Source organism: Oryx dammah, unplaced genomic scaffold (assembly GCF_014754425.2).
Source record: "Oryx dammah isolate SB20612 unplaced genomic scaffold, SCBI_Odam_1.1 HiC_scaffold_17, whole genome shotgun sequence".
Lineage (NCBI taxonomy): Eukaryota > Metazoa > Chordata > Mammalia > Artiodactyla > Bovidae > Oryx > Oryx dammah.
In genome coordinates this window covers 30,234,288-30,258,934 of record NW_024070201.1, presented here as the reverse complement: position 1 = coordinate 30,258,934, position 24,647 = coordinate 30,234,288, and the positions used below count along the sequence as shown (strand labels likewise).

Sequence of the window (24,647 nt, the reverse complement as noted above, 5' to 3'; positions counted from 1 at the left end):
GTGGAGGGACATCAGGAAATAAAGCACAATGAAGAGGTGGAGAACAGTTTAAGTATGGAGAAAATGAGTCATATATGTATAAAAAGACAAAGCATGAAGGTGAAGTTATGTACATTTTGTTTTATAAATTTAACAATCAGAAAGAGAATGCAACAAAATCAGAAGAGGTAAGTAAATTATGCTTTGAACAGCTGATGAGATGTTCTACTGCCATTAAACACTTATGACAACTGTGAAGTCTAACCGAACACCGGGGGTTCCGTTAGAAATGACACTGAACAGAAACAGTGGTGGTTCAGTGGAAACATTTCTAGAACATCTTTCTCCAGCAACCCAGCCTAGCTGAATGAGCCTCTGATAAAAAGATGGCACGGAATGGTAGGAATGTGGCATTTCAGACTGCAACATACTTGCACTGTTGTCGTGGCGGCTTGGTCTCCTAGGGGGTCCCAAGATGCTGGTGAATCCTCTTCGCTTCCCCTTTTCTTCGCCTTCTCTATCTTTCTTCATACTTTGCTAGAATCAAGGTACAATCAAAGAGATAAGAGACACATAGTTCTAATGGTCAAGTTGAAAGAAACTGGCCACGTGTAAATGAAAGACGCACAAAGGGCACTCGTTGGAAGCTGGCACACAGCACTATGTACACATCAAACTCAAGACGCCTTTTCAAACCCTCCAGAGCTGACAATTCTGGAAAGTAAAAGGTATTTTTATAACACATTTACTGGGAGCTTGTTTTAAGTAACTCATTCATCTCTTCAATACTATTTGCTAAACTAATAATGTCTCTAGGCACTATGCTAAAAGATGGGGTACAACGAAGGAGGTCCTTATCTTCATCCAGCTCTATACTCTACCAACATAAACAATTATAAACATTGAGAGGAACCGTAAAAGCAAAGCATGGAGTCGAAAAAAAGCTGAGGATAGCTCTCTGTGTAAACTCCTGTTTTCACTTTTCATATCCTCTAACAGTTCATACATCTGGATTTCTCACTGGATTTTGAGTTTCTTGAGAACAGGGACCGTATCTTATTCCTGCTGGCATGCTTAGCACTAACTTGCTGAAAAAATAAACACTAAGAAGAAGGTAAGCCCTGCAGTCAGATATAAGAAGCATGGCGACCTGAACACACTATTATTATTCCAGTTTTACCTTGATTTTTGGAAGGAATCCAATGCGACCTCGCTTGTGCTCCAAATTTCGAGGTTCTTTCACTTTTACCCCCAAATGTTTCATGTACATGAGAATAACATATTGCATTGTCGAACTAGGGGAGAAAGGATTAAGTAAAATAAGACTTCTGGGAAGGGACAGTGGGTAAATAAAGATATCAAATGACTTCCAAAACCCCCATGCTGTAAGTCTTAGAATTTATCAAGTGAAAAATAAAGAGCTATCCACTTACTGTGACCAGTAAAGATTCTATTCAGATACTAGAATATTAGTCACATAAAATACAAGCCACCAGAAACAGTCTGTATTTTTAAGTTAAAAGAAATAAATCTTAATTTAGGACAGGAGAAAAGACAGTTTCTTTTTTTTTTTTTTGGTCCTTAAAATTCTATGAAAAAATAGTTACATTACCTCTTTTCTTCTTCTACAGCCTGAGCAGTCATCCTAAAAACAAAAACATTTAAAATGAAATATTACAGTTTAATAAAAGAGTTGTTACTAAACTCAGATAACTGATCAACAAAACAGAGTTAAGTCCATGGAATTCTCCAGGCAAGAATACTGCAGTGGATAGCCATTCCCTTCTCCAGGGGATCTTGCTGACCCAGGGATCAAACCCAGGTCTTCCACACTGCAGGCAGATTCTCTGCCATCTGAGCCCCCAGGGTAGCCCCTGTGGCGCAGTAAATGTTTTGGGACCCATTCTAAGTCTCTGTCACCTGGAATGATATATCAGAAAAATTGTGATCCCTGAAGGATCACTTTTTCATCATCAACTTGCTATAAATGTTTTATAGCAAGAAATATTTCCAAAGCCTGTGAATTAAAGCCAATGTAAGTATTCGACCTGTTTTTGATCAGTTAGAAATTCTACAGTTACTCATTTTAGCAATACCCAGAAAAAGAAATACAAGAACGTCATCTACAATATCAGCATAAACTTTAGTATTATCACAAGGCAAACAACCTGACACACCTTCTAAATTTGTTCAAATGTACTTTACACATAATTATCATCTCAGTAGAGAGGGCATTTCTACATGTCTTTCTATTACTTACAACACTTCTTCAATTTTGGCAACAATCTGTTCTGCACATGCCCGTTCTTTCTCCAGAGTTAACCGGTCCTTGTCTCGCTCTACATCAAGTTTAGTCAGTTCGCTTTCAGCCAAGGTCAGCCCCATGCTGCGCTTCTGCCTAAAGGGAATAGGAGAAATTTCCTGAGGTAGCCTAGAGGGTAATTTCCTGAGTTACCCAGAGGGTACTATCTTCCTCTGGAGATGCTTCATCGGGGTTTCCATAGTTATGAATTTCTAGCAACAGGTAAAATGTCACGGTTTTCTGTGTGGGGGCCCATGTCACCTGGGACACTGAAGGAAGAAAATTCTAGAGGAAGTCACTCAACAGAACACATATCTTGAAGGACACACTTGGCACAGACAGCTACTAAGCTCAATTCCTGCCAGCCATAAGGAAAGGGGACCATGCACGCTCAGTACTATGCCAACCTTTCGACACCAGAAGTTCATTAGGTTTTAGTAACAATGATAGAGACCATATGTTATGCCAAGGAATGTATAACCTGTTCCTACCTAAAAAGAAAATTAATTCAGGACAACCATATCAGCTTCTGTCGACCACAAGGCTTACCGAAAATCTTCCAAGTGCCTCTGAACTTCTGGGTGGACTCTTTCTTGCATAGTTTGGATATAATGGCGATGTAGATCCTCAGGAATAAGCTCTGGTCGTCTTTTTTCTGCATAAATACAAGAAATCACCTGATCCAAAGGCACATTCTGTGCACTGTAACTGGCACTACTTGGTGTGAACTTAACTTGAAGTAAGATAAAGAGATAATATATTTTAAGTATTTTAATCTTAGAACTCACATTTCATTTACTCTTAAATGTATTATAGGCTCTTTTACTGTTGTGATTCATATGACCTACTAGTCACTGTGTAACAGGTAAAACCTCTAGAGAGGAGCTGAGCTACCTATCTACAGAGATGTAACCCTCTAGCACATTGGTGCTCCAGACTTACCTAGATCTACTGATATTTCATCAGGAACAGAAACCTTCAGGTGCTAAAACAAAAATGCAAACAAAAAGTGAAATAGCATTAAGGGTCCTTCAGGATCCATATCAGTACTTACACAAAATAAAGAGAAAAAACTTGAATACCTGTAAGTATATTCATGTATAAGCTCATTTTTCGGGTACCACCCATCTAAATTTCCCAGCTTTGGAATATTCTATGGTTTGAACTTGAAAATAGCCCACTCCCCAAGGATCATGTTATAAAGGAAATACCTACAATCCGTTTTACTAGATGACTGAATGCTTTTGTGCCTTATTTATTCCTGTTGGCTTTGGCTTTCTAGAATGAATGAATATTGGTTTGGGCTTTCGAGAATCACTGGTTAAGATAATCGGTCACACACTGTTTGAATCAATATAGGTAAAAACCTAAACTATATGTAGATTACCATATAAAAAATTTACTCATATATAACAATTTTATTCACTGTATTTGAGACACTCACACTGAAGACCATGATATTCCCAATCATATTGGTATATAAAGCTAAAGAACCCTCATAAGAAGTCATGTTCCCAATGAGAAAGTGCTGGATATCAATGTTGAAGCTCTGGAGTCTTAAATCTCTAGTTCTTACATTTGCACTTTTTACTACTGAAATAAGATGACCATGTCATAATTAACTTCTTCTTAGCTATGTTTTTTCACATGACAACTGCAATTTGTGATCCCATTTCCAGCTAATTTTCTCCTGTTAATTTGGGAAATGTCTTAGAAAAAATTATTTTGCATTTGGAGAAAGTATATTATCTTCTTCAAATTTACTCTGTATTATACACCCACTTAAGTCATATCCTTCCAGAATTAAAAAAAAAATTAATGTAAGATCTGAAGTTTTACATCTGAAAATAAGTTACTGCTAAAAATTAAGAAAGCTCTAATATTTATTTGAAGAGCAGTTAAAATGGATTTCAAAGCTTTCTCTTTATCTGAAGTTGCCATAAAGTAGCTCAAGCCAACTTTCCAGAAATACTTCTAGCACAAATGTAAGAAAGTATATATATATATGTTCATTTCTGTATGTGGGTATTTATATGAAATAATATCACCTGTGGCATAAAACAGCCACGTGGCAGAGCTGTTCTCCTGGGTTCCCTTACCCTACTGCTCTCCACCCGGGTACGCTTTCCCAATAAAATCTCTTGCTTTGTCAGCACATGTGTCTCCTCAGACAATTCATTTCCGAGTGTTAGAGAAGAGCCCAGTTTCGGGCCCTGGAAGAGATCCTCCTTCCTCAAACAAATGGCGACCCAGATGGGACTCTTCTTGGCTGAGACTGACATCCTGACCACTCGGGGTACTCAGGGGCCAGCTTGCCTGCCAGTGGACCAGACCCAGCGGCCACAACTGGGACCTTTTTGTCCCTGGTCTCCTCCTGACGAGGACAACTGGCCAGAGTGTCCCAACCAGTAAGGAACAAGAGACTTTATTGTCCTCTCTCCCCTTCCCTCTCTCTTTCTTCTCCTTAACCCTTCCTATCCTTCCCTGTTTTTCTAGTCCCTCGGTCCTGGACGCAGGAATCTGGTCGAAGGGCCCTCAGCCTGAGCTGAGGATTGGAGACTGATCACCTCCTCTTGGCAGCATAAAAGAATAATTAGGAAATTAATCTATCAGGGTTCTTACACTGTGATGTTAATAAGCTTATATAGACCACGAGCAGCAAAATACAAGAAATCACCTGATCTAAAGGCACATTCTGTGCCTTAGCATGGAATGCTCTTAAGAAATGTCAAGTTCATATAAACTTCAGTATACTGTCATTTCTTCATTGAAGAAAATCATCTTAATAAATATAATGTGTAGTATTTTAAACAATGGCATTATAATCAGAACCCTAACTAATCCACTCAGCAACTATCTCAGTGACCACTCTGTCAGGATCTATTCAGTTTTGGGGAAACAGCAGTGAACAAACAGAACAAAAGACATCTGCCCTAATGGAGCTTACATTCAGGGCAGAAGAGCAGGAATATAGACAGATAAAATAAAGAAAAAAATATAAATTCTATGGACAAAAATAACACAGGAAAGGTGACAGAAAGCAAGGGAGATGAAAGTTTAAGTAAACTGGTCAGGGAAGGTCACACTGAGAAGGTACTGAAAGGAGAACTCCACAGGTCAGTGGGTGCCCAATATGGTACTGGAGATCAGTGGAGAAATAACTCCAGAAAGAATGAAGGGATGGAGCCAAAGAAAAAACAACACCCAGCTGTGGATGTGACTGGTGATAGAAGCAAGGTCTGATTCTGTAAAGAGCAATATTGCATAGGAACCTGGAATGTCAGGTCCATGAATCAAGGCAAATTGGAAGTGGTCAAACAGGAGATGGCAAGAGTGAACATCAACATTCTAGGAATCAGTGAACTAAAACGGACTGGAATGGGCGAGTTTAACTCAGATGACCATTATATCTACTACTGCAGGCAGGAATCCCTTAGAAGAAATGGAGTAGCCATCATAGTCAATAAACGAGTCCGAAATGCAGTACTTGGATGCAATCTCAAAAACAACAGAATGATCTCTGTTCGTTTCCAAGGCAAACCATTCAATGTCACAGTAATCCAAATCTATGCCCCAACCAGTAACGCTGAAGAAGCTGAAGTTGAACAGTTCTATGAAGACCTACAAGACCTTTTAGAACTAACACCCAAAAAAGATGTCCTTTTCATTATAGGGGACTGGAATGCAAAAGTAGGAAGTCAAGAAACACTTGGAGTAACAGGCGAATTTGGCCTTGGAGTATGGAATGAAGCAGGGCAAAGGCTAACAGAGTTTTGCCAAGAGAATGCACTGGTCATAACAAACACTCTCTTCCAACAACACAAGAGAAGATTCTACACATGGACGTCACCAGATGGTCAACACCAAAATCAGCTTGATTATATTCTTTGCAGCCAGAGATGGAGAAGCACTATACAGTCAGCAAAAACAAGACCAGGAGCTGACTGTGGCTCAGATCATGAACTCCTTATTGCCAAATTCAAACTTAAATTGAAGACAGTGGGGAAACCACTAGACCATTCAGGTATGACCTAAATCAAATCCCTTATGACTAACAGTGGAAGTGAGAAATAGATTTAAGGGACTAGATCTGATAGACAGAGTGCCTGATGATCTATGAACAGAAGTTCCTGACATTGTACAGGAGACAAGGATCAAGACCATCCCCACGGAAAAGAAATGCAAAAAAGCAAAATGGCTGTCTGGGGAGGCCTTACAAATAGCTGTGAAAAGAAGAGAAGCGAAAAGCAAAGGGGAAAAGGAAAGATATAAGCATCTGAATGCAGAGTTCCAAAGAATAGCAAGGAAAGGTAAGAAAGCCTTCCTCAGTGATCAATGCAAAGAAATAGAGGAAAACAACAGAATGGAAAGACTAGAGATCTCTTCAAGAAAATTAGATACCAAGGGAACATTTCACGCAAAGATGGGCTCGATAAAGGACAGAAATGGTATGGACCTCACAGAAGCAAAAGATATTAACAAGAGGTGGCAAGAATACACAGAAGAACTGTATAAAAAAGAGCTTCACGACCCAGATAATGACGATGGTGTGATCACTCACCTAGAGCCAGACATCCTGGAATGTGAAGTCAAGCAGGCCTTAGAAAGCATCGCTACGAACAAAGCTAGTGGAGGTGACGGAATTCCAGTTGAGCTATTTCAAATTCTGAAAGATGATGTTGTCAAAGTGCTGCACTCAATATGCCAGCAAATTTGGAAAACAGCAGTGGCCACAGGACTGGAAAAGGTCAGTTTTCATTCTAATCTCAAAGAAAGGCAATGCCAAAGAATGCTCAAACTACCGCACAATTGCACTCATCTCACACACTAGGAAAGTAATGCTCAAAATTCTCCAAGCCAGGCTTCAGCAATATGTGAACCATGAACTTCCAGATGTTCAAGCTGGTTTTAGAAAAGACAGAGGAACGAGAGATCAAATTGCCAACATCCGCTGGATCATCGAAAAAGCAAGAGAGTTCCAGAAAAACATCTATTTCTGCTTTATTGACTATGCCAAAGCCTTTGACTGTGTGGATCACAGTAACTGTGGAAAATTCTGAAAGAGATGGGAATACGAGACCATCTGACCTGCCTCTTGAGAAATCTGTATGCAGGTCAGGAAGCAACAGTTAGAACTGGACATGGAACAACAGACTGATTCCAAATAGGAAAAGGAGTACGTCAAGGCTGTATATTGTCACCCTGCTTATTTAACTTATACGCAGAGTACATCATGAGAAACGCTGGACTGGAAGAAGCACAAGCTGGAATCAAGATTGCCGGGAGAAATATCAATAACCTCAGATATGCAGATGATACCACCCTTATGGCAGAAAGTGAAGAGGAACTAAAAAGCCTCTTGATGAAAGTGAAAGAGGAAAGTGAAAAAGTTGGCTTAAAGCTCAATGTTCAGAAAACAAAGATCATGGCATCTGGTCCCATCACTCCATGGGAAATAGATGGGGAAACAGTGGAAACAGTGTCAGACTATTTTGGGGGGCTTCAAAATCGCTGCAGACGGTGACTGCAGCCATGAAATTAAAAGACGCTTACTCCTTGGAAGGAAAGTTATGACCAGCCTAGATAGCATATTCAAAAGCAGAGACATTACTTTGCCAACAAAAGTCTGTCTAGTCAAGGCCATGGTTTTTCCTGTGGTCATGTATGGATGTGAGAGTTGGTCTGTGAAGAAAGCGGAGCACTGAAGAATTGATGCTTTTGAACTGTGGTGTTGGAGAAGACTCTTGAGAGTCCCTTGGACTGCAAGGAGATCCAACAAGTCCATCCTAAAGGAAATCAGTCCTGGGTGTTCATTGGAAGGACTGATGCTAATGTTGAAACTTTAATACTTTGGCCACCTCATGCGAAGAGCTGACTCATTGGAAAAGACCCTGATGCTGGGAGGGATTGGGGGCAGGAGGAGAAGGGGACGACAGAGGATGAGATGGCTGGATGGCATCACCGACTCGATAGACATGAGTTTGAGTGAACTCCAAGAGATGGTGATGGACAGGGAGGCCTGGCGTGCTGTGATTCATGGGGTCGCAAAGAGTCGGAGATGACTGAGTGACTAAACTGAACTGAACTGAGATGTAGAGGCAGCTTTGTAATAAAATACAAAGGATATAGGGCAGTGCTGGAGGAAGAGGAGGAGCCAAAACGTTTCTGTGTGAGTTTGTTTAAGATGGGAGAAATAACCATGTCTGCACACTAACAGGACCGATCCAGTAGAAAACAAAAGAACTGATGATGCAGGAGAAGGGGTACGTTTGCTAGAGTAGCGCCTTTGAGTAGGTATAAGAAAACACGATCTGGATAAACAGGGGAAGAGGTGGTCTTGAACTAAAACTAGAAAAATTCCTACATATCATCAGGAGAGAGGGTCAAGCATAAGGTATGACAGAGGTAGGGTGATACCTCTGGTAGAAGTTATCTTCTGTATGCTTTAAATTTCTCAAAGAAACAGCAAGGTCATCAGTTGAGAAAAGAACAGGAGAGGAATTGATGGAGAGTTTAAAAGAGAGAAGGTGTGAAACAGTCAACTAAGAGAACTGCAAATATGAAAGGACTAGAGACATGCAGCATGATTATCAGAGACGTATTAAGGGCTGTTATTTATCCTAGAGCAAGGCTAATAATAAAACGCATTAGTTTAAAAACCTTATTAAGATTTCTATTGGTAAGATAAAACACTACTATTATCTACCATCATTTATATGAGTAAGATCTTTTCCATCCCTTTTTAGTTAAACTGGGCCTCCAAACTTCAAAGAGGCCAACCAGAGTCCAATTATACAAGTACGAACCTTTGGATCTTAATATATATGTATATTTATGTATACACATATATATTGTATTCTCTTTTTCATTCCCTTATCCTAAATATGCATATATATAAACCTATATATATATGTCCCTTAAAACCTATTTTGAGAATTTATATGCCTATAACTAACTTAGAAATGATAAAAAAAATAACGGTCATGAGTAATCAATAATTGAGACATAATACAGACACCAGAAAGCACAATAAAGTCCAAAAACATGGGAGGGAAGACTGGAAGTAAGAGGCCAATAATTCAGTGTACTGAAGCAAAGATTGTAATATTAACTTGGTAACTTACAGCAGATCGATCCAGGAAGAACTGATGGAACTCAAGGAAGACACGACGGGTCTCCTTGGAATTGGTCTGTTTATATAGGTCTGAATAGAGATAACAGAGCTGTAGTAGACAAAGAAATGGGGAAGAAATCATGAAAAATGTAATCTGCTAGATCCTCGTTGAGTAGAAATGTCTGAAACAAGTAGGTCACCATGAACAATGTAGTTATTACCATATAACCAAGCCTTTAAAAAATAAATTAGTAACATTTTAATCATCTTTGATATCTAATTTAGAAAACTGACAGAAGTCTATCTACCCATCTTGCTAAAACTGAAAACTTTCATGGTATTTTAATCAATTAAGAACTCTAAACTGGCTAAATCATGAAATACATTACCAATGTTGCAGGGTCAAACTGGGAAACTACATGGTGTAAGAAGACAGCCAAGTGAGCAGGGCGAGATTTTAGCAGTTCAATGCTCTGAAAACAGCTGCACTGCCCATTGATCTAAAAAAATAAATAAATAGACATCAGTAACACCAACACATAAATGCAAAATTTATGTCAGCTCAGTTAAATATGACTATCCCAATTTCACTTTGACCTTTCCTAAAAAATTCAAGGTTTAAAAAAACTTCACTAGAATTTATTATAAGCAACATAGGCTATAGAATCTCTTCCTCTGAAAATAATCTCTTGGGAACAGGTTGGAAGAAAGACCATCCTGGGAGAATGCAAGTCCAGAATATAATTATCAAAGAGCTCACACAAATCAGTACACAAAAAAAACAGGTTAATAACATTTCTAAAAATGTAAAGGGAGGCTTTTTGCCTAATAACAAAATAGGTGTCTTCCTTTTAGGCTAATCATAGAGATGGTGGTAGGAAATGGAGTTGTGTGATTTTAAATAAGACAACTCCTAGAATACTTGTATGTTTCCAAACTGCAATGAACACAGAACTCAGCAAGAGTTGACCTTAACCTAGAATCATGTAAATTAATCTAAACAAGTAGCACCCATTCTGCACAATCTCTTTCAGAAAATGTAAGAGGACTAAGACTTCTCAACTCAGATCTAAGAGCTCAGCATCAACCAACTATCAAAAGCAAAGATATTATAAAAAAAGAAAACTACAGACTACTATCCCCAATAAACACACACAAAAATCCTCAGCAAAATAATAGGATTGAACCCAACAATACTGGAAAAAGGAAAATAAATTATGACCAACTGGGGTTTCTCTCAGGAATGAAACAGGAATAGCTGTTTCAAAATGCTAATGACATCAATTAATGTAATTTACCATTATATTTAGTTACACGTAAATTACATTAATGTAATGTAAATTTAATAACAACATATGATCTCAGTCATTCAACAAAATTCAACCTCTATTCAGGATAAAACTCCTATCAAACTAAAAACAGAAGGAAACTTCCTCAATTAAAAGAAAGTATCTATAAAAACCTATGGCTAACATCATATTAATAATAAATGACTGAATGCATTCTTCCTAAGACTGAGAATAAGGCCAAGAAAGCCAGGATGCCTTGTCTCACCAAAGTGATTCAGCCTTATCCTGGAAATCCTAACTAGCGCAGTAAAGGTAATAACAAGAAATAAAAGATAAACACTGGGAAACAAGGAAATAAAAACTGTCACAGTTATTTACATAGAAAAATCTTAAGAAGTTATTTTAAAAACCTCTTTGAAGTAGTTAGTTTACTAAAAGATCACGTGAGCTTACTAACAAGGACAAGAATAAAGCCAATCACATTCCTATATATCATCAATAAACAACAAGAATTTGAAAATTTTTTTTAAATTTATAAGAACATCCCCCTTCTCCAAAGATAAAATACTTAGGTAAAAATCAATGACTTCTTATCAGCTTCAAGGGCAAGGCCATTTCTATTGGTCAAAGCTAAAATAAGCAATTAACCCAAGCAATTAAACAATTAATCTTAGTTCTAAGACTTGAGCTTCAAATCCTTACAAATATAATTTCAATCTCCAGAAACTGTTCATTTTTGCAATAAATCAAACATCTTAGGAAATAAATAATTTGTTTTTTAGAAAGAAAAAGTCATCACCTGTTCATGTTCACTACCAAAGTCATCGTCCTCTGCTCCAATAATATGAGGTGCCACACGGGTAGAAGGACTCCCAACAAGTGACTGAGTGTCCTGGAAACATTCATAGGGAAGGAACAGAAAAATTTCCTGGTGGTCAATTTCAGAGACAGAAAAAAGACATGGTTCACTAAACTGACTGGATTTCTTTTCCTTTTCTTTAGGTATTTTATTTTCAAAGTGGTTCTCAAATTTACCAGTATTGATTGTTTCTTGATTAGGGGGAGGGGGAGAAAACACTTCCCCTAGAAATAATGAACATCCTCTGTTTATACACCCTTGTTTATCTGGTTCTAATCCCTCTCTGTAGGCTTCATTTATTGTTTCATATATATTTAGACCTCGGTACAGAAAGAGATTAAACTGGCTTACACAAACAGTTACAATTTTTACCAGTGAATGAAGGCAACAGGACAAAGGACAAACGGCACTGTTGACATTTTGGGCCAGACGATTCTTCATTGTGGGGGCTGTCCTATGCACTGCAGGGTACGGAGCAGCATATTGGCCCCTGCCCACCCACTACATGCCAGGAGCAGCCTCCCAGTCATGACAATCAAAAATGTTTCCAGACCTTGCCAAATGCGCCCCGAGGGACAAAATCATTCCTGGTTGAAAATCACTGGCATAATGCAATAAAATGTTCAAGTAATCACACAAACACTGCTATAGAAACGATGGTAACAAGATTGTAAAAATAAATTGTAGGCTGGCAGCCCTCATTCCTATGCAATAGATCATCCATGTGTCAATTCACTTACACATTTGGATTTAGCATGAAAAGGGGAGTGTTGGAACATTAGTGTATAATGCACAAAGTATGGGATATTTGAATACCACAAATACAGAAATGAAAGACCATATAGTACTAGGAGAAATAGTAAATTTGGAGCAAATATGAAAAAAATGAGTTTGGCTCAAACCTGACAGTGGTTGAATGCTGCAGGATCTGGGGTTGAGCAAAGGGAGTGAGGCTATGGTGACATGGAAGTTATCTGCACAGCAGTTACAGCTGAAACTATGTACATGGACCCACAAGCTATAAATTAAGTGACTAATAAACACATAGCTGCAGTTTTTCTTCATTAAGTGTGTTGCAACTCTGGTAAGTATTTGCATTGCCTAAACTTGATTCTGCCTTTCTGTACTCTTGCTTTTAAAACCACAAGGCTTTAATATTTTTTAAAAAAAAATCAGGTGAAGCAGAAATTTTATTTGTTTAGAGTATTAGTGAGACAACTTTTCATTTTACAGTAGACTTGAGGTTTCTGATTTTTCAACAGTCCTTATGTTGCTAATAACAGATGAATCATAATATGATATTAAATCTTTTACTATAAAACTTTATACAAGTCCTAATCTTAAATAAAATCAGAATGCTAAAAATATTCGATTAGGGATTTACAAGATCTAGCAACTCCATTTCTGATTATATACTCAAAAGAACTGAAGGAAAAACTTAAATGGGTATTTATTTATACATCCATGTTCAGAGTAGCATTATGCATGATAGCCAGAAGGTGGAAACAACCCAAGTGTTCACTGATGAATGACTGGATAAACCAAATGTGGTATACACACACAATGGATTATTATTCAGCCTTAAAAAGGAAGGAAATTCTGCTACATGCTAACTCACTGATCAAACTTGAAGACATTACGCTCAGTGAAATAAGCTGGCCACAAAAGGACAAATATTATATATTCTACTTATTATGTGGTTCCTAGTCAGATTCGAAGGGATAGAAAGTAGAATGGGTTTGCCAGGGCTGGAGAGAGAAGATAATGGAAGTTAGTGTTTAGTAGACACCAAGTTTCAGTTGGGGAAGGTGAAAAAGTTTTAGAGATAGATGTGCTGATGGTTGCATAATGATGTGAATCTAACTTAATGACAAAATGAACTTAAAAATGGTTAAAATGTGTATTTTATGTTATTTGTATTTTACTATAAAAAATTTAACCACATAATAATACTAACTATGGAGAAGCTATTTTCCAATCTTTATTAAATTCCTTTAATAAGTTTAAGCTTTTTCTCCAAATTAAAAAAAAAAAATACACACACACACATCAGTTATGTCTGTCATTTAAGTACAAGGAAAGTCACTATCATTTCATTGATTTCATACTCACAGTGTCCTGAATTGCTTCACTTTTCTCTGGGTTTTCCTCTAGATAAATCCTCTCTTTCAAGCCACTCTTGGGACTCTAATGAAAATTAAAAAACCAAAAAATGTTATGTTCATTTCAACAGGCCCACCAAAGGAGATAAGAAAGAGCAATGTGAAAGAATAATGTTCTGAATGCCACATCTGTGTTTGAAACTATTAAATATCTTTCATATAATACTTGGCTCTGCTACTTTTTACCTGACTTTGGCAAGTGACTTATTCACTAGGCTTTTAAGTCTTATGTTTATAAAATAATTTCATCTTCAGGCTTGAGGGTTAATTTCTATCAAGTAATTCTAATCAGATATATTACGTATTTCAAGCTCATTAAGTCAAAATCAAACTCTACTTCCTCTAAATCCCTCTGTCCCAAACTATTCTTTCTATCCAAGTTAAAAGCATTTTAGCCTATTTATATGAAGGAAAATGAGCTTCTGTTTTTATGTTACTACCTTATGTAAACTGATTTATGGATTCTTATAAAATTTACATGGTATGTTTGGGATGACCTAATGTAAAATACACACTATATGATACACAGAGCTTCAATTCTGGCAGATGAGGCACACTCTAAGCAATGGGAGCCATTCTTCAGAGCAGGTGAAAATGAGATGCAAGAGATTTCTGTGTGAATGCCTATACAGAAGATATATGCTATCTGTATATATGATGTGTGTAAGAGAGAGAACAGTAATTTCAAATATAAGCCCCACCTGGGAGAAATGGATGACTCTAGCTTAACAGGCAGGACAGATCAAGCTAGAATAATCTTATTACACCAAAAAGAAAGAAACCTATGTTAGTGGGGAGTCATGTCTAAAGAACACAGAAGACAACTTGAGAAGGAGTGCACTAGTCCCCTCAAAAGGGACAATTTAGTAAGTATCAAAAACAAAAATGACTGTAATGGACTGAAATGCAGGAAGAAACAGGTTAAAAATCTATGAATTCAAAATATTACACATCTACACGCATGTGTGCAAAGATCCCCACATTTAGTGACCTTCAGAGTATGTCAGGGCACCAAATCTGAAAAGAGATACATAAGGGAAAATAATCAAATATTTATTCTGAATTTCCCATATAAGCTATATTTTATAGCAACTTAAAAGCTAGAAGGGAAAATTCTTTATAAAATAATTCCATTTAATGAGTACAGGAAGAATGACAAAATTATATCATTTTGAAATCCCTTATTAAATAATGGATGCAGGTATTTTTGCTAACAATGGAAGTAAAAACGTCAGATAAAAACTTAGTGGAGAAATTTATAAGGAAGGAATTATGCTGATTTAATCTGCATACCTTATACAAACTTAACAATTGTAAAAAGACAACCAGACATTCTCCTCCTAATGTGATGTAATAGGATATACACAGTACCACCCATGAATTGTTCTTGCCAAACAACAACCCTCAATCCTTAATCTTTTCAAGACTCTAGATCTTACTATCAATTTTCAGGAAATATATACCAGAAGAACATGCTAAACACCTCCATGAAAATACAATTAGAATGTGGATAGTTCTATTGGACATATGACCCAGTTTAACAAAAAAATAGTAAGGAAAAAAAAAAGAGGAGGGAACAATCATAAATTAAGAGATTTATCAACCAAAGACTGAAGCTGTTGACTGGATCCTGACTAATAAACCTACTGTAAAAAGATTATTATAAGACTATTAGGCTAATCACATTGCATATTAAGAAAATATTAATGAAGATTTGATAACTTCCCTGGTGGCTCAGACAGTAAAGCGTCTGTCTACAATGCGGGAGACCCGGGTTCAATCCCTGGGTTGGGAAGATCCCCTGGAGAAGGAAATGGCAATCCACTCCAGGACTACTGCCTGGAAAATCTCATGGACAGAGGAGCCTGGTAGGCTACAGTCCATGGGGTCGCAAAGAGTCGGACACGACTGAGTGACTTCACTTCACTTCTCTTCACTATTGCTCTAACTTTTTAAGTCTTTTCTTCCTCCCAAAGATGCATGTTAATGAAATAACATCTTGGATTTACTTTAAAATATCCAGTGTATGGAGAGTATGAGGAATGAAGGAATACGCACAAAAGTAAGTTTAAGCACTTGTTGATGACTCTGAGCTGGGTGATTAGGTACATGTGGGAGTTTATTATCTTAGTCTATTTTTGAGTAAGTTTGGAATTTTTCAAAATAACTTATTTTAAAAATTATTTATTTACTTTTGGCTACACCAGGTCTCTGTTGCTGCTCGTGGGCTGTCTTTAGTTGTGTGTGGGGGCTTCTCTCTAATTGCGGTGAGCAGGCTTCTCATTGCGGTGGCTTCTCCTGTTGTGAAGCTTGGGCTCTAGGCACACAGGCGTCAGCAGTTGTGGCGTGTGGGCTCAGCAGCTCTGGCACGCGGGCTCTAGAGTATGGGCTCAGTGGCTATGGCACATGGGTTTAACTGCATTGCAGCACGTGGGATCTTAGTTCCTGGACCAGGGATGAAACCTGTGTCCCTTGCACTGGCGGGTGGATTCCTAACCACTGGATCACCAGAGAAATTCCTCAAAGTAACTTAAATTAAACGTCAGCTGCAAAATGAAAATCAAAGAGGCAAATGCTCTAAGTTTTAGATGATAATTTGCAATCAAAGGAAATCACTCCTGAATATTCACAGAAGGACTGATGCTGAAGCTCAAGATCCAATACTTTGGCCACCTAGTATGAAGAACTGACTCATCAGAAAAGGACCTGATGCTGGGAAAGATTGAAGGCAGGAGGATAAGAGGACGACAGGGGATGAGATGGCTGGATGGCATGACCGACTCGATGGACAGGAATTTGAGCAAACTCTGGGAGTTGATGATGGACAGGGGAGCCTGACATGCTGCAGTCCATGGGGTCGCAGAGTTGGACACGACTGAACTGAACTGAGCTTCTCTTATGAGAAGTACATCCATGGGCATGTGAGTATTCTTTAAAGCCTTCTCTGAGGTGAGCAAGAGCAGGGAATTTCACAATGCTAATGATATCACAAGCACAATAAGGAGATTATTCTATAAGAAGGAGCAGAAAATGGAAAAAATGTAAGGCACTGATTGGTTCCTACAATCTTAATACAGTGCAACTGAGACAAACATTGAAATCCGTAAGCTAAAAGCAGCAAATCTCCAGGTTCAAAAAGACACCTGCAGGAATGACATGAGTTTGTTATGTGTTCAGTGAATAGTCTTCACTGTGTTGTCTCTTGTGGATTTCCACGACATCCACTTATTTGGCCTCAATTGCCTCATCTATAAAATGGTGACATTTACTTTTTTAAGATTACTATGAGAGTTAAAAAGAGTAACTGTAAAGCATTAGGTACATCTACTGTCACAAAGTAGGTATTCAATAAATGGTGACAATTTATCAGCCATTTAACACACATTTGTGAAGTTCCTCTTAGGCCAAGCAGTCTTCTTTTCTTACTGATCTCCCTGTCTATTCACTTCAATTCATTTTCGTCCCGGACATGTTTCTGGCTGTGCCTCTCTTCTGCATGCAAGATACAGCCCAAACTCTACTCATTCACTCTTGTTCAAAGACCAATTCAACACCAGACACATGTCGAACAGTCTGAATTCACTGGAATGCCTGTTTCTACACTTGCCAGTTCACTCTGTATTTCATAAAGTGATATTTCTAAGCCACAGATTTTATGGTTAACATTTCTGTAAATAAGATAAGATTCAAGTTTTTCATTTGCATCACTTGTTCTGAATTCCTACAATCTCATTGTCTTCGTAGATGTAAAGTCAAATATGATGGGTGTGTGGCTTTGAGAGCAAGTTTAGAGACATCTAAACTTAGAAACATCTACCACTAGAAACATCTAATGGGAGAGATAAGCCATGAAAACAGAGAGGAGATGTAGCACTGAATCCAACAGAAGCGACGTGAGGATTCCCAGAAGCAGCACTGCTAGAGCAAGTTATAACTTGAACTCAAGACTTTGCTCTAAGATCAGCTCCAGCCATTTTATCTATTAATATAATCCTAGTACACCTGTAAAATTTTCACTGCTCTCCCAAAATGTCATGCATTTTCAGACCTTGGAGCCTTCGAGTGCTGGTCTTTTGAAATTAGGTAGAGGCAATCACTTACTAGCTGAGTAAGTTTGGCAAGTTAACTAACTCGCTTTGGCCTCAGTTTTTTCTTTTGTTTAAGTAATAACAATAGTACTACTTCATCAGGCTGTTCTGAGAATTAACTAAGATAAAAAATATATAACACTTATTATAGCTGATGGTATTAATACATATGCTCAATAAATGTAAGCTACTGTAATTCTTTTCTTGAGGCAAAATTGAAATCTTTCATCAAGACAATTAGCCTATCTAATCATAAAACTCCTATTAATATCTTTCAAAATAAAAATATCCTCAAATGTTCCTTGCACGAGGAACTGAGTCACTGGGCCTAAGCATCAAGATACCCTAAATGATGGTGGTTTAGACCAGTGGCTTTCAATTTTTTTTTACAACCTCCACTAAGAGAAATTTTACATTATTAACCAACGTGCACACACACAAACACACACACACAGCTATTCATGTGTACAAATGCACATAATGTGTGCATGTGTGTATACAACAAAAGTCACAAAAAGTAACACTTACCTCCTCTACATGCAAAGCACTCTTATTTCCTATTCTATTCTTTTTTTAAAAAAAATACTGGCCCCAACCCACTAAACTGATTTTATGACCCACATTGAAAAAAAACACTGACTTACAACAGATTATTTTCTTCATTACTTTTAAGAAGGGTGATCTATTTTGAAGTAATTATTCCTATTACTGCATACTACTTACAAAGTATTGCTGAGTATATAACACTGAACTTAGCTTTTAAATATTCATATAACTGTGACACTACATCATATTCAGCTTAAAATACTTTATCATCTTAACAATTATCCATGTTCATCTGGCAATTTTTGGGTTAATCAAGAAAGCATTACTAAACATGGGCTATTAACTGAAGTCTAAGAGGACTAAGGCTTTTCCTTTTTGAAATGGCAAAGTGCCCCATGATTCAAGACTGAGTCACTCTGACCACAAATGGAATATTAACATGCTCTTAAAGATATCAACAGTTGGCCTCTCGGTTCAGTAAGAAAGCACCGGCATTATTAACTTCTCTACCCACAAACAAGACGCCTGCTGGGAAATTCCATCTCCTTAAAAGAAACATTTGGCAATGGTGTCCAGGGGAAAAAGTGAACTCTGGAATTAAAAGCTCATATACAACAGGGTCCAAAATTTCTACTCATCAAACTGCTATATTAAAGGTGATGGCGACCCTGAGGGATGGGATGGGGAGGGAGATGGGAGGTGGGTTTCAGGATGGGGGGCATACATACACCCATGGCTGATTCACGTCAGTGTATGGCAAAAACCACTACAATATTGTAAAGTAATTAGCCTCCAATTAAATTAATTAATTAAAAAGATGATGGCAATAAAAAGAAAGTAAAAAGAACATCTGTAGTTCCTATAACTTACAATCAAATCTGGAAGTGGGGCTGTAGAGAAAAATACAAAATAAAAGTGCAGAACACTTACATCGGCACTGTCACTCCTGGGCCGAGAAGCGTCTCCGCTGCCATAGTCAAGCCTGCCTGGCCCATCACCAGCATCTGCTTCTCCTTCACCGACTGCTAGCCCGTCACCTAACGGCTTGGAGGATGTAACTACAGCTCCATCCTAAAACAGATTAGGCACACATACATTAAAAACAAACAACAACAACAAAAACTCTTTCATTATTGACCACATAAAGAAAGAGTCACACTGCAACCTCAATGGAGACTGTAAAAAGTTGGCCAGTTTGATGTGATCAAGAATGCTCTAAAAGTTCTAAAAGTCAAAGGCATAAATAACTATTAATTCTGTGGTTCTAAAATGGCATGACCTTGAAGACAGGGCTATTTCAATAAAAAGAATAAATATTCAAACTTCCAAATAAAAGCAAAAAGATAAAATAGTTTAACTTACATAATTTATATTCCCTGCCTGTTAGTAAAGATTATGACACTATAACTTGTGGTTAATTGCCTTCCAACACTTTACAACTTCAATAAATTGCCAATTCTGGGATGCAATGCTACACTGCAAATTATTCTAAGGTTTTAAATTAGGAATCACAGTTTTACTCTTGGAACTGAGTAAGACTGCTGTCTTTGCTCAGTAGTAACAACAACATAAAACATTACTTATGTCAATTATTACTAAGGCAGAATACTCAAAACTTCATATAGCTAATGGGACTAAAAGAAACAAACAAAAAATGTGTAATGAAAAGTACACTGAACCCGGAAGTCAAGAGGCCTTAAAAATGTATGATCTTGCATGAGTCATTTAACCAATTTAGGCCCTAGTTTTCTCAACCATAGCATGATTTTTTTTAACTTTAAAACAAGCAGATTAGGATAGATGATTTCTGTGTGAACCTACAGATCTAACTCATGAAGAATAACAAATAAGCAGCTCATTTCTCCATATACCAAATCTAAACATTACAGAATATAAATCTGGTTGACATATGATGCTGAGTTATTCTTCTAATGAGACCATCATCTTCATAACTTACACCTATATAGCAAATCCATTTTTAAATTAAAATAAAAATATAGTCATTAAGAGCATGAATGTGCTTTAAATTTGTCAGACTGAGTTTAAATTCCAGTTCCAAGTTCCATTTAGCTACATGACCACAGACAAGTTATTTAACTCATCCAAGTTTCTTTAAGTATTTATGTAGAATGAGGGGAAACAACAGTAATATCTAATCTCAGAGGGTTGTTTTGCAGATTAAGTAAGAAAAATTATATATCCTCACTTCAAATATAATTGCTGGTCTGTTTTCAAATGGCAGAATAAACCTCAAAATGGAAATACATGTGTCTAAATACATTTCAGTAATTTGTCATTTATCAAAGCAAAAACACTCAATTCATTCTAAAATTACTGTGGAACAAAGAAGCATGATATCATGACCAAACAATCAGAGGCCCACATTTCTTTTCTTTTTTTTTTTTCACATTTTTTTTTTAGTTGACCATTATTTCTGTAACATCCTACACAGGACATCCTGTTGGCCTATACTAGAAAAAAACAACTTTTAAAAAGGGCAACTGTAACACCGTCTGACTCATTCCCAGAAGAAAATTCTCCTGCAAAATGGTGCACAGCACTTTTAACAGTGATGTTACCTGAGCAGAGCCCGTGGCTTTGGATAACTGCTCTTGCAGCTGAGGAATGTGTTTCTTGGCCTCTTGGATCTCTTTTAGCAATCTCTGAGTAGGTATTCGGTTGTAGTCTTCCTGCAATAGCTGAAAAGTTATAAAAATATTTCTAAGAATTAACTACTTATGTCAAGAAAATATCTAAAAAGTCTATTCTCAATCAATAAAATAGCTGATGGCACTGATTACCAATAGTGTCTGATTATGATAAGTACCAACTCAACTATGCCCACTCATGTTTTTACTGGCCTGTAAACAGCCCCATTTCTAAATTAGTACCTGAAGCCGTTCCTGTTCTTTCTGTAACATTTTTCTCAGAATTTCTACTTTCTGGTTATGAACCACATTGTTTTCTTCCTAGAAAAAGAAAAACAAACAAACAAACAAAAAACCAAGAACCAATGCAAGGAAAGTGAAGCTAAAATATGTATTGAAAATGACTCATACAATGTTACATTTCAGATCCAATTTTCAATACCTATCAGGATTTTCTTTATTTCCGGTGGTTATGACACCAAGCTTTCAGACATGACACTGAAGATAAAAGGTTACAGGGAAATTTCAACCTTTCTATCTCACTTTTGATAAAAAACACTAAAATGTTAATATCAGGTTCAAAAAACACTAAATGTTAATATCAGTTGGAGAAATGAAGTTGACTTAAATATAAGAATAGTTATCTTATACTTTGCCCTCCTTTGGATCTTTACTATCAAATTCCTTGCATGGCTCAAATTCCTAGTATTTCCTACCTGAAGTATTAAGACCACTCCCTAATTCATCTCCTACCATTTTTCCCAGTTTTATAACCCTATAATATTTTATCAAATTAGTCTTCCTAAAATCTTGCTATAATCACATCAGTCAAAAAATATGTACTATATCCTTAATGATCCAGTTACATGTAAATTAGTTTCATTGTTGAGACTCTTCAAAATAAATAGTCTTACTTTTCCAAGCTCATCTCCTACCATATAAAACTTTAACAAGCACCAGCCAAACAAAAATCCTGGATATTTCTCCCCAATACTTGATGCTTTCTTGGCTCTTTACCTTTGTTTATCCTACTCTCTCTACCTGGGCTGCCTTCCTCCCCCTGACCTCCACTGCCACCACTTGAATGTTAACTGCTCTTCAAAGCTCATTTCAAATAACAGCTTTCCATAAAGTCCTTCCTTATCACAACTGGATGTGCTTTGTCCCTTCTTTGAAACCTCACAGAACTTAATATTTTCCTTCTAATAATGTCAACATTCTGCCTTTGTAGTATCATTACCTGCATACCCTTGATTCAATCTCAAACAACAAAAGTTTATTAAGTATCTAGCACTATATGCCAAGCAATATTGCAGACTCTGGGGAAACACAATAAACAAAAAACCCCTTTCCTCTTAGAATATATATTCTAAGAAGACAAAGGACCTTGACCACAGATATCTTCATTATATTTTTGTGGGAGGTACACTGTTTTGTAGATGGTAAGTGTTAAATACTTGAATTAAATCTGCCATCCCAATATTCTGCAATCATTCCAATCATTATATAATTTTTTATCATCAGCAAATTATTTTCTGGAATCTTAAACTTTGTTTAGCAATTCAACACTTTGAAACTCTTAACATAAAGCAAAGGCGTCATTCATTATATAACTGGACGTTTACAGAGACATTTTCCCACTCTTACCCCCATGAGCACAGGACTAGTAATTCTCTCCATATTCCCAGATGCTCCCGGTGAATGAGGGGATGTCATGATGGGAGACATATGTCCAGTGACTGATGGCTCTACTTCAGAATCAGCAAGTGGAATCTGGGGCGACCCAGGTGGGCGTCCCTGAACAGTGAGAGCTACATAGGAACCAGCTTCGGGGAGAGAGAAGGTAGAAAGGGGAGGAAAGGGGGAGTAACATTGTCAAAAAAATTTTACAGCATTTTACTACTTAATCTTTGATAGTTCTAAAAGATCTAGTTATGTGAGAAAGTTTCATCATCTGCTGGCTAATCATTTCTCGACAGAAAAAGAATCCAATCTGTCATATCTCTTTTATGACTCTCCTACAAATCTAAAAGAACAATGTGATTTTCAGATAACAAATTACTCCTCGTAAGATTGGATATGACTTAAAAGCAAGTAAGATTTATAACTCCAATAATTTTTTTAAATTTAGATATGAATGAGTTGTTATCAACTAATGGCTATGTTCAATTTTTCAAATGGAAATTTTAAAAATCACCATATTAAGATGATACTAAATAGGCAAGGCTTAACTAACTCTGTAATGACGCAATTTTAAATAAACTTTAAAAAATGAGTGTGACAAAAAAAAAAAGAAAAAAAAAAAGCCACAAAAAGTAAGTAGTAAGTTTTAATTTTAAAAATTTGGAGGAAAAGACAAATTGAATAGGTATTTTACATGGGAAAAAACTATAGAAAGCAAAGTTACCCATAACCAGAGACTCAACCACAAATATTCATTATTTATCTAGAATCAAAAATAACACCTTCCAAATAAATAACTTTTCTAGATAACTGATCTTTAATGACAAAACCTTTCTCTTACACTTTAAATTGTATTTCATAGTGTTTTCCACTTACTCTTCCATGAAACTCAATGGCAATTATTTCAGTGTTTCAGGTTCTAAAAAAATTTTTTTTTACACTTAGTCATTAATGCTGTGATACTAGGGAGACTTTAAATATACATACTTTTAAAGTTTTTCAATCAAAAACACTTTGTGATTGTCACAAAGTCATCTGATGTATCTTATTGACTTATCCATGTTTGTCTCTCAAAGCTTCCTGGTTCTTCCCTTTCCTTCTTTAGATATTTTTAAACAGGTTTGATTTGAAATCACTTTTATCATGTTCAGAGTCTGCACTGAAAAGCAGGACATGAGGGAACTCTGCTACAAGTATAGTACACAGGGTTTAGGCATTTCAAATTTATATCTGTTTTCAATACTTAGACTGTTTTATTCTGAGTTTTCAGCTAGGCTCTTGTTATTGGATAAGTAATCTACTGCTACAGTCCAAGGATTTAAGTAAAACTGATATTGGAACACAGTTACCAGGCATATATTTATTATCATAAACCATATTTATATAGTACATAAAAATTTACTATATAGTAAATTTATATTTATATATATCTTTAGTATATAAATATGTACTAAATAATACTATATACAAATAAATATGCACTAAATATATTTAGTGCATATTTACATTGTACATTAAAAAAGTCACAGTCTCATTAACTAAGTAACCAAGTTTATTCAAGTATGAGGATCTAATTCTGATCTTCCCATTTCTTTTTAAAATGTACTAAAGTTAAACACTAAGAACAAAGTGACAGATTTAGAGCACTAGTACTCTGATGAAAAGGTAAAGGAATTCACGGGTTACTTTATCTAAGCAATAATAAGGCCAAGAAAGATTCCAGTGTATTAAATTTATTTTAACGATGTCCACTTACTGAAAAGAAGTAATATTAAATAAAGAAGTAGTGTTTCTGCTTGGCCACAAACACCTGTCTCTTAACTGTAGCCTACCATCCCGTGGAATAGTCTGATACAGAAGATTATAAATTCTTAACCCTGGGGATTTCCAAGAGAAGATCACTCCTCTGGATTATTTAATCATTTACTTATCTGAGAGAATATGATTATGTTACTTGAAGTTCCATTTCAGTTCATC

At 36.7% G+C, this 24,647-nt stretch overlaps 1 protein-coding gene across 2 annotated transcripts in view; it reads right to left on the bottom strand.

The window, feature by feature from the left end:
• ARHGEF12 (Rho guanine nucleotide exchange factor 12) overlaps positions 1-24,647 on the bottom strand; it is a 158,561-nt gene that overhangs the window by 30,724 nt on the left and 103,190 nt on the right. For both annotated transcript variants that reach the window (XM_040258116.1, XM_040258117.1), the window contains 14 exons: positions 22,635-22,813; positions 21,231-21,308; positions 20,919-21,038; positions 19,270-19,410; positions 13,656-13,730; positions 11,484-11,576; positions 9,785-9,895; positions 9,406-9,504; positions 3,224-3,266; positions 2,831-2,936; positions 2,240-2,377; positions 1,592-1,624; positions 1,160-1,274; positions 411-516 (listed from right to left, as the gene is read on the bottom strand). In XM_040258116.1, the coding sequence (XP_040114050.1) occupies positions 411-516; positions 1,160-1,274; positions 1,592-1,624; positions 2,240-2,377; positions 2,831-2,936; positions 3,224-3,266; positions 9,406-9,504; positions 9,785-9,895; positions 11,484-11,576; positions 13,656-13,730; positions 19,270-19,410; positions 20,919-21,038; positions 21,231-21,308; positions 22,635-22,813 (1,437 nt within the window). The remainder of the gene's footprint in view (positions 1-410; positions 517-1,159; positions 1,275-1,591; positions 1,625-2,239; positions 2,378-2,830; positions 2,937-3,223; positions 3,267-9,405; positions 9,505-9,784; positions 9,896-11,483; positions 11,577-13,655; positions 13,731-19,269; positions 19,411-20,918; positions 21,039-21,230; positions 21,309-22,634; positions 22,814-24,647) is intronic.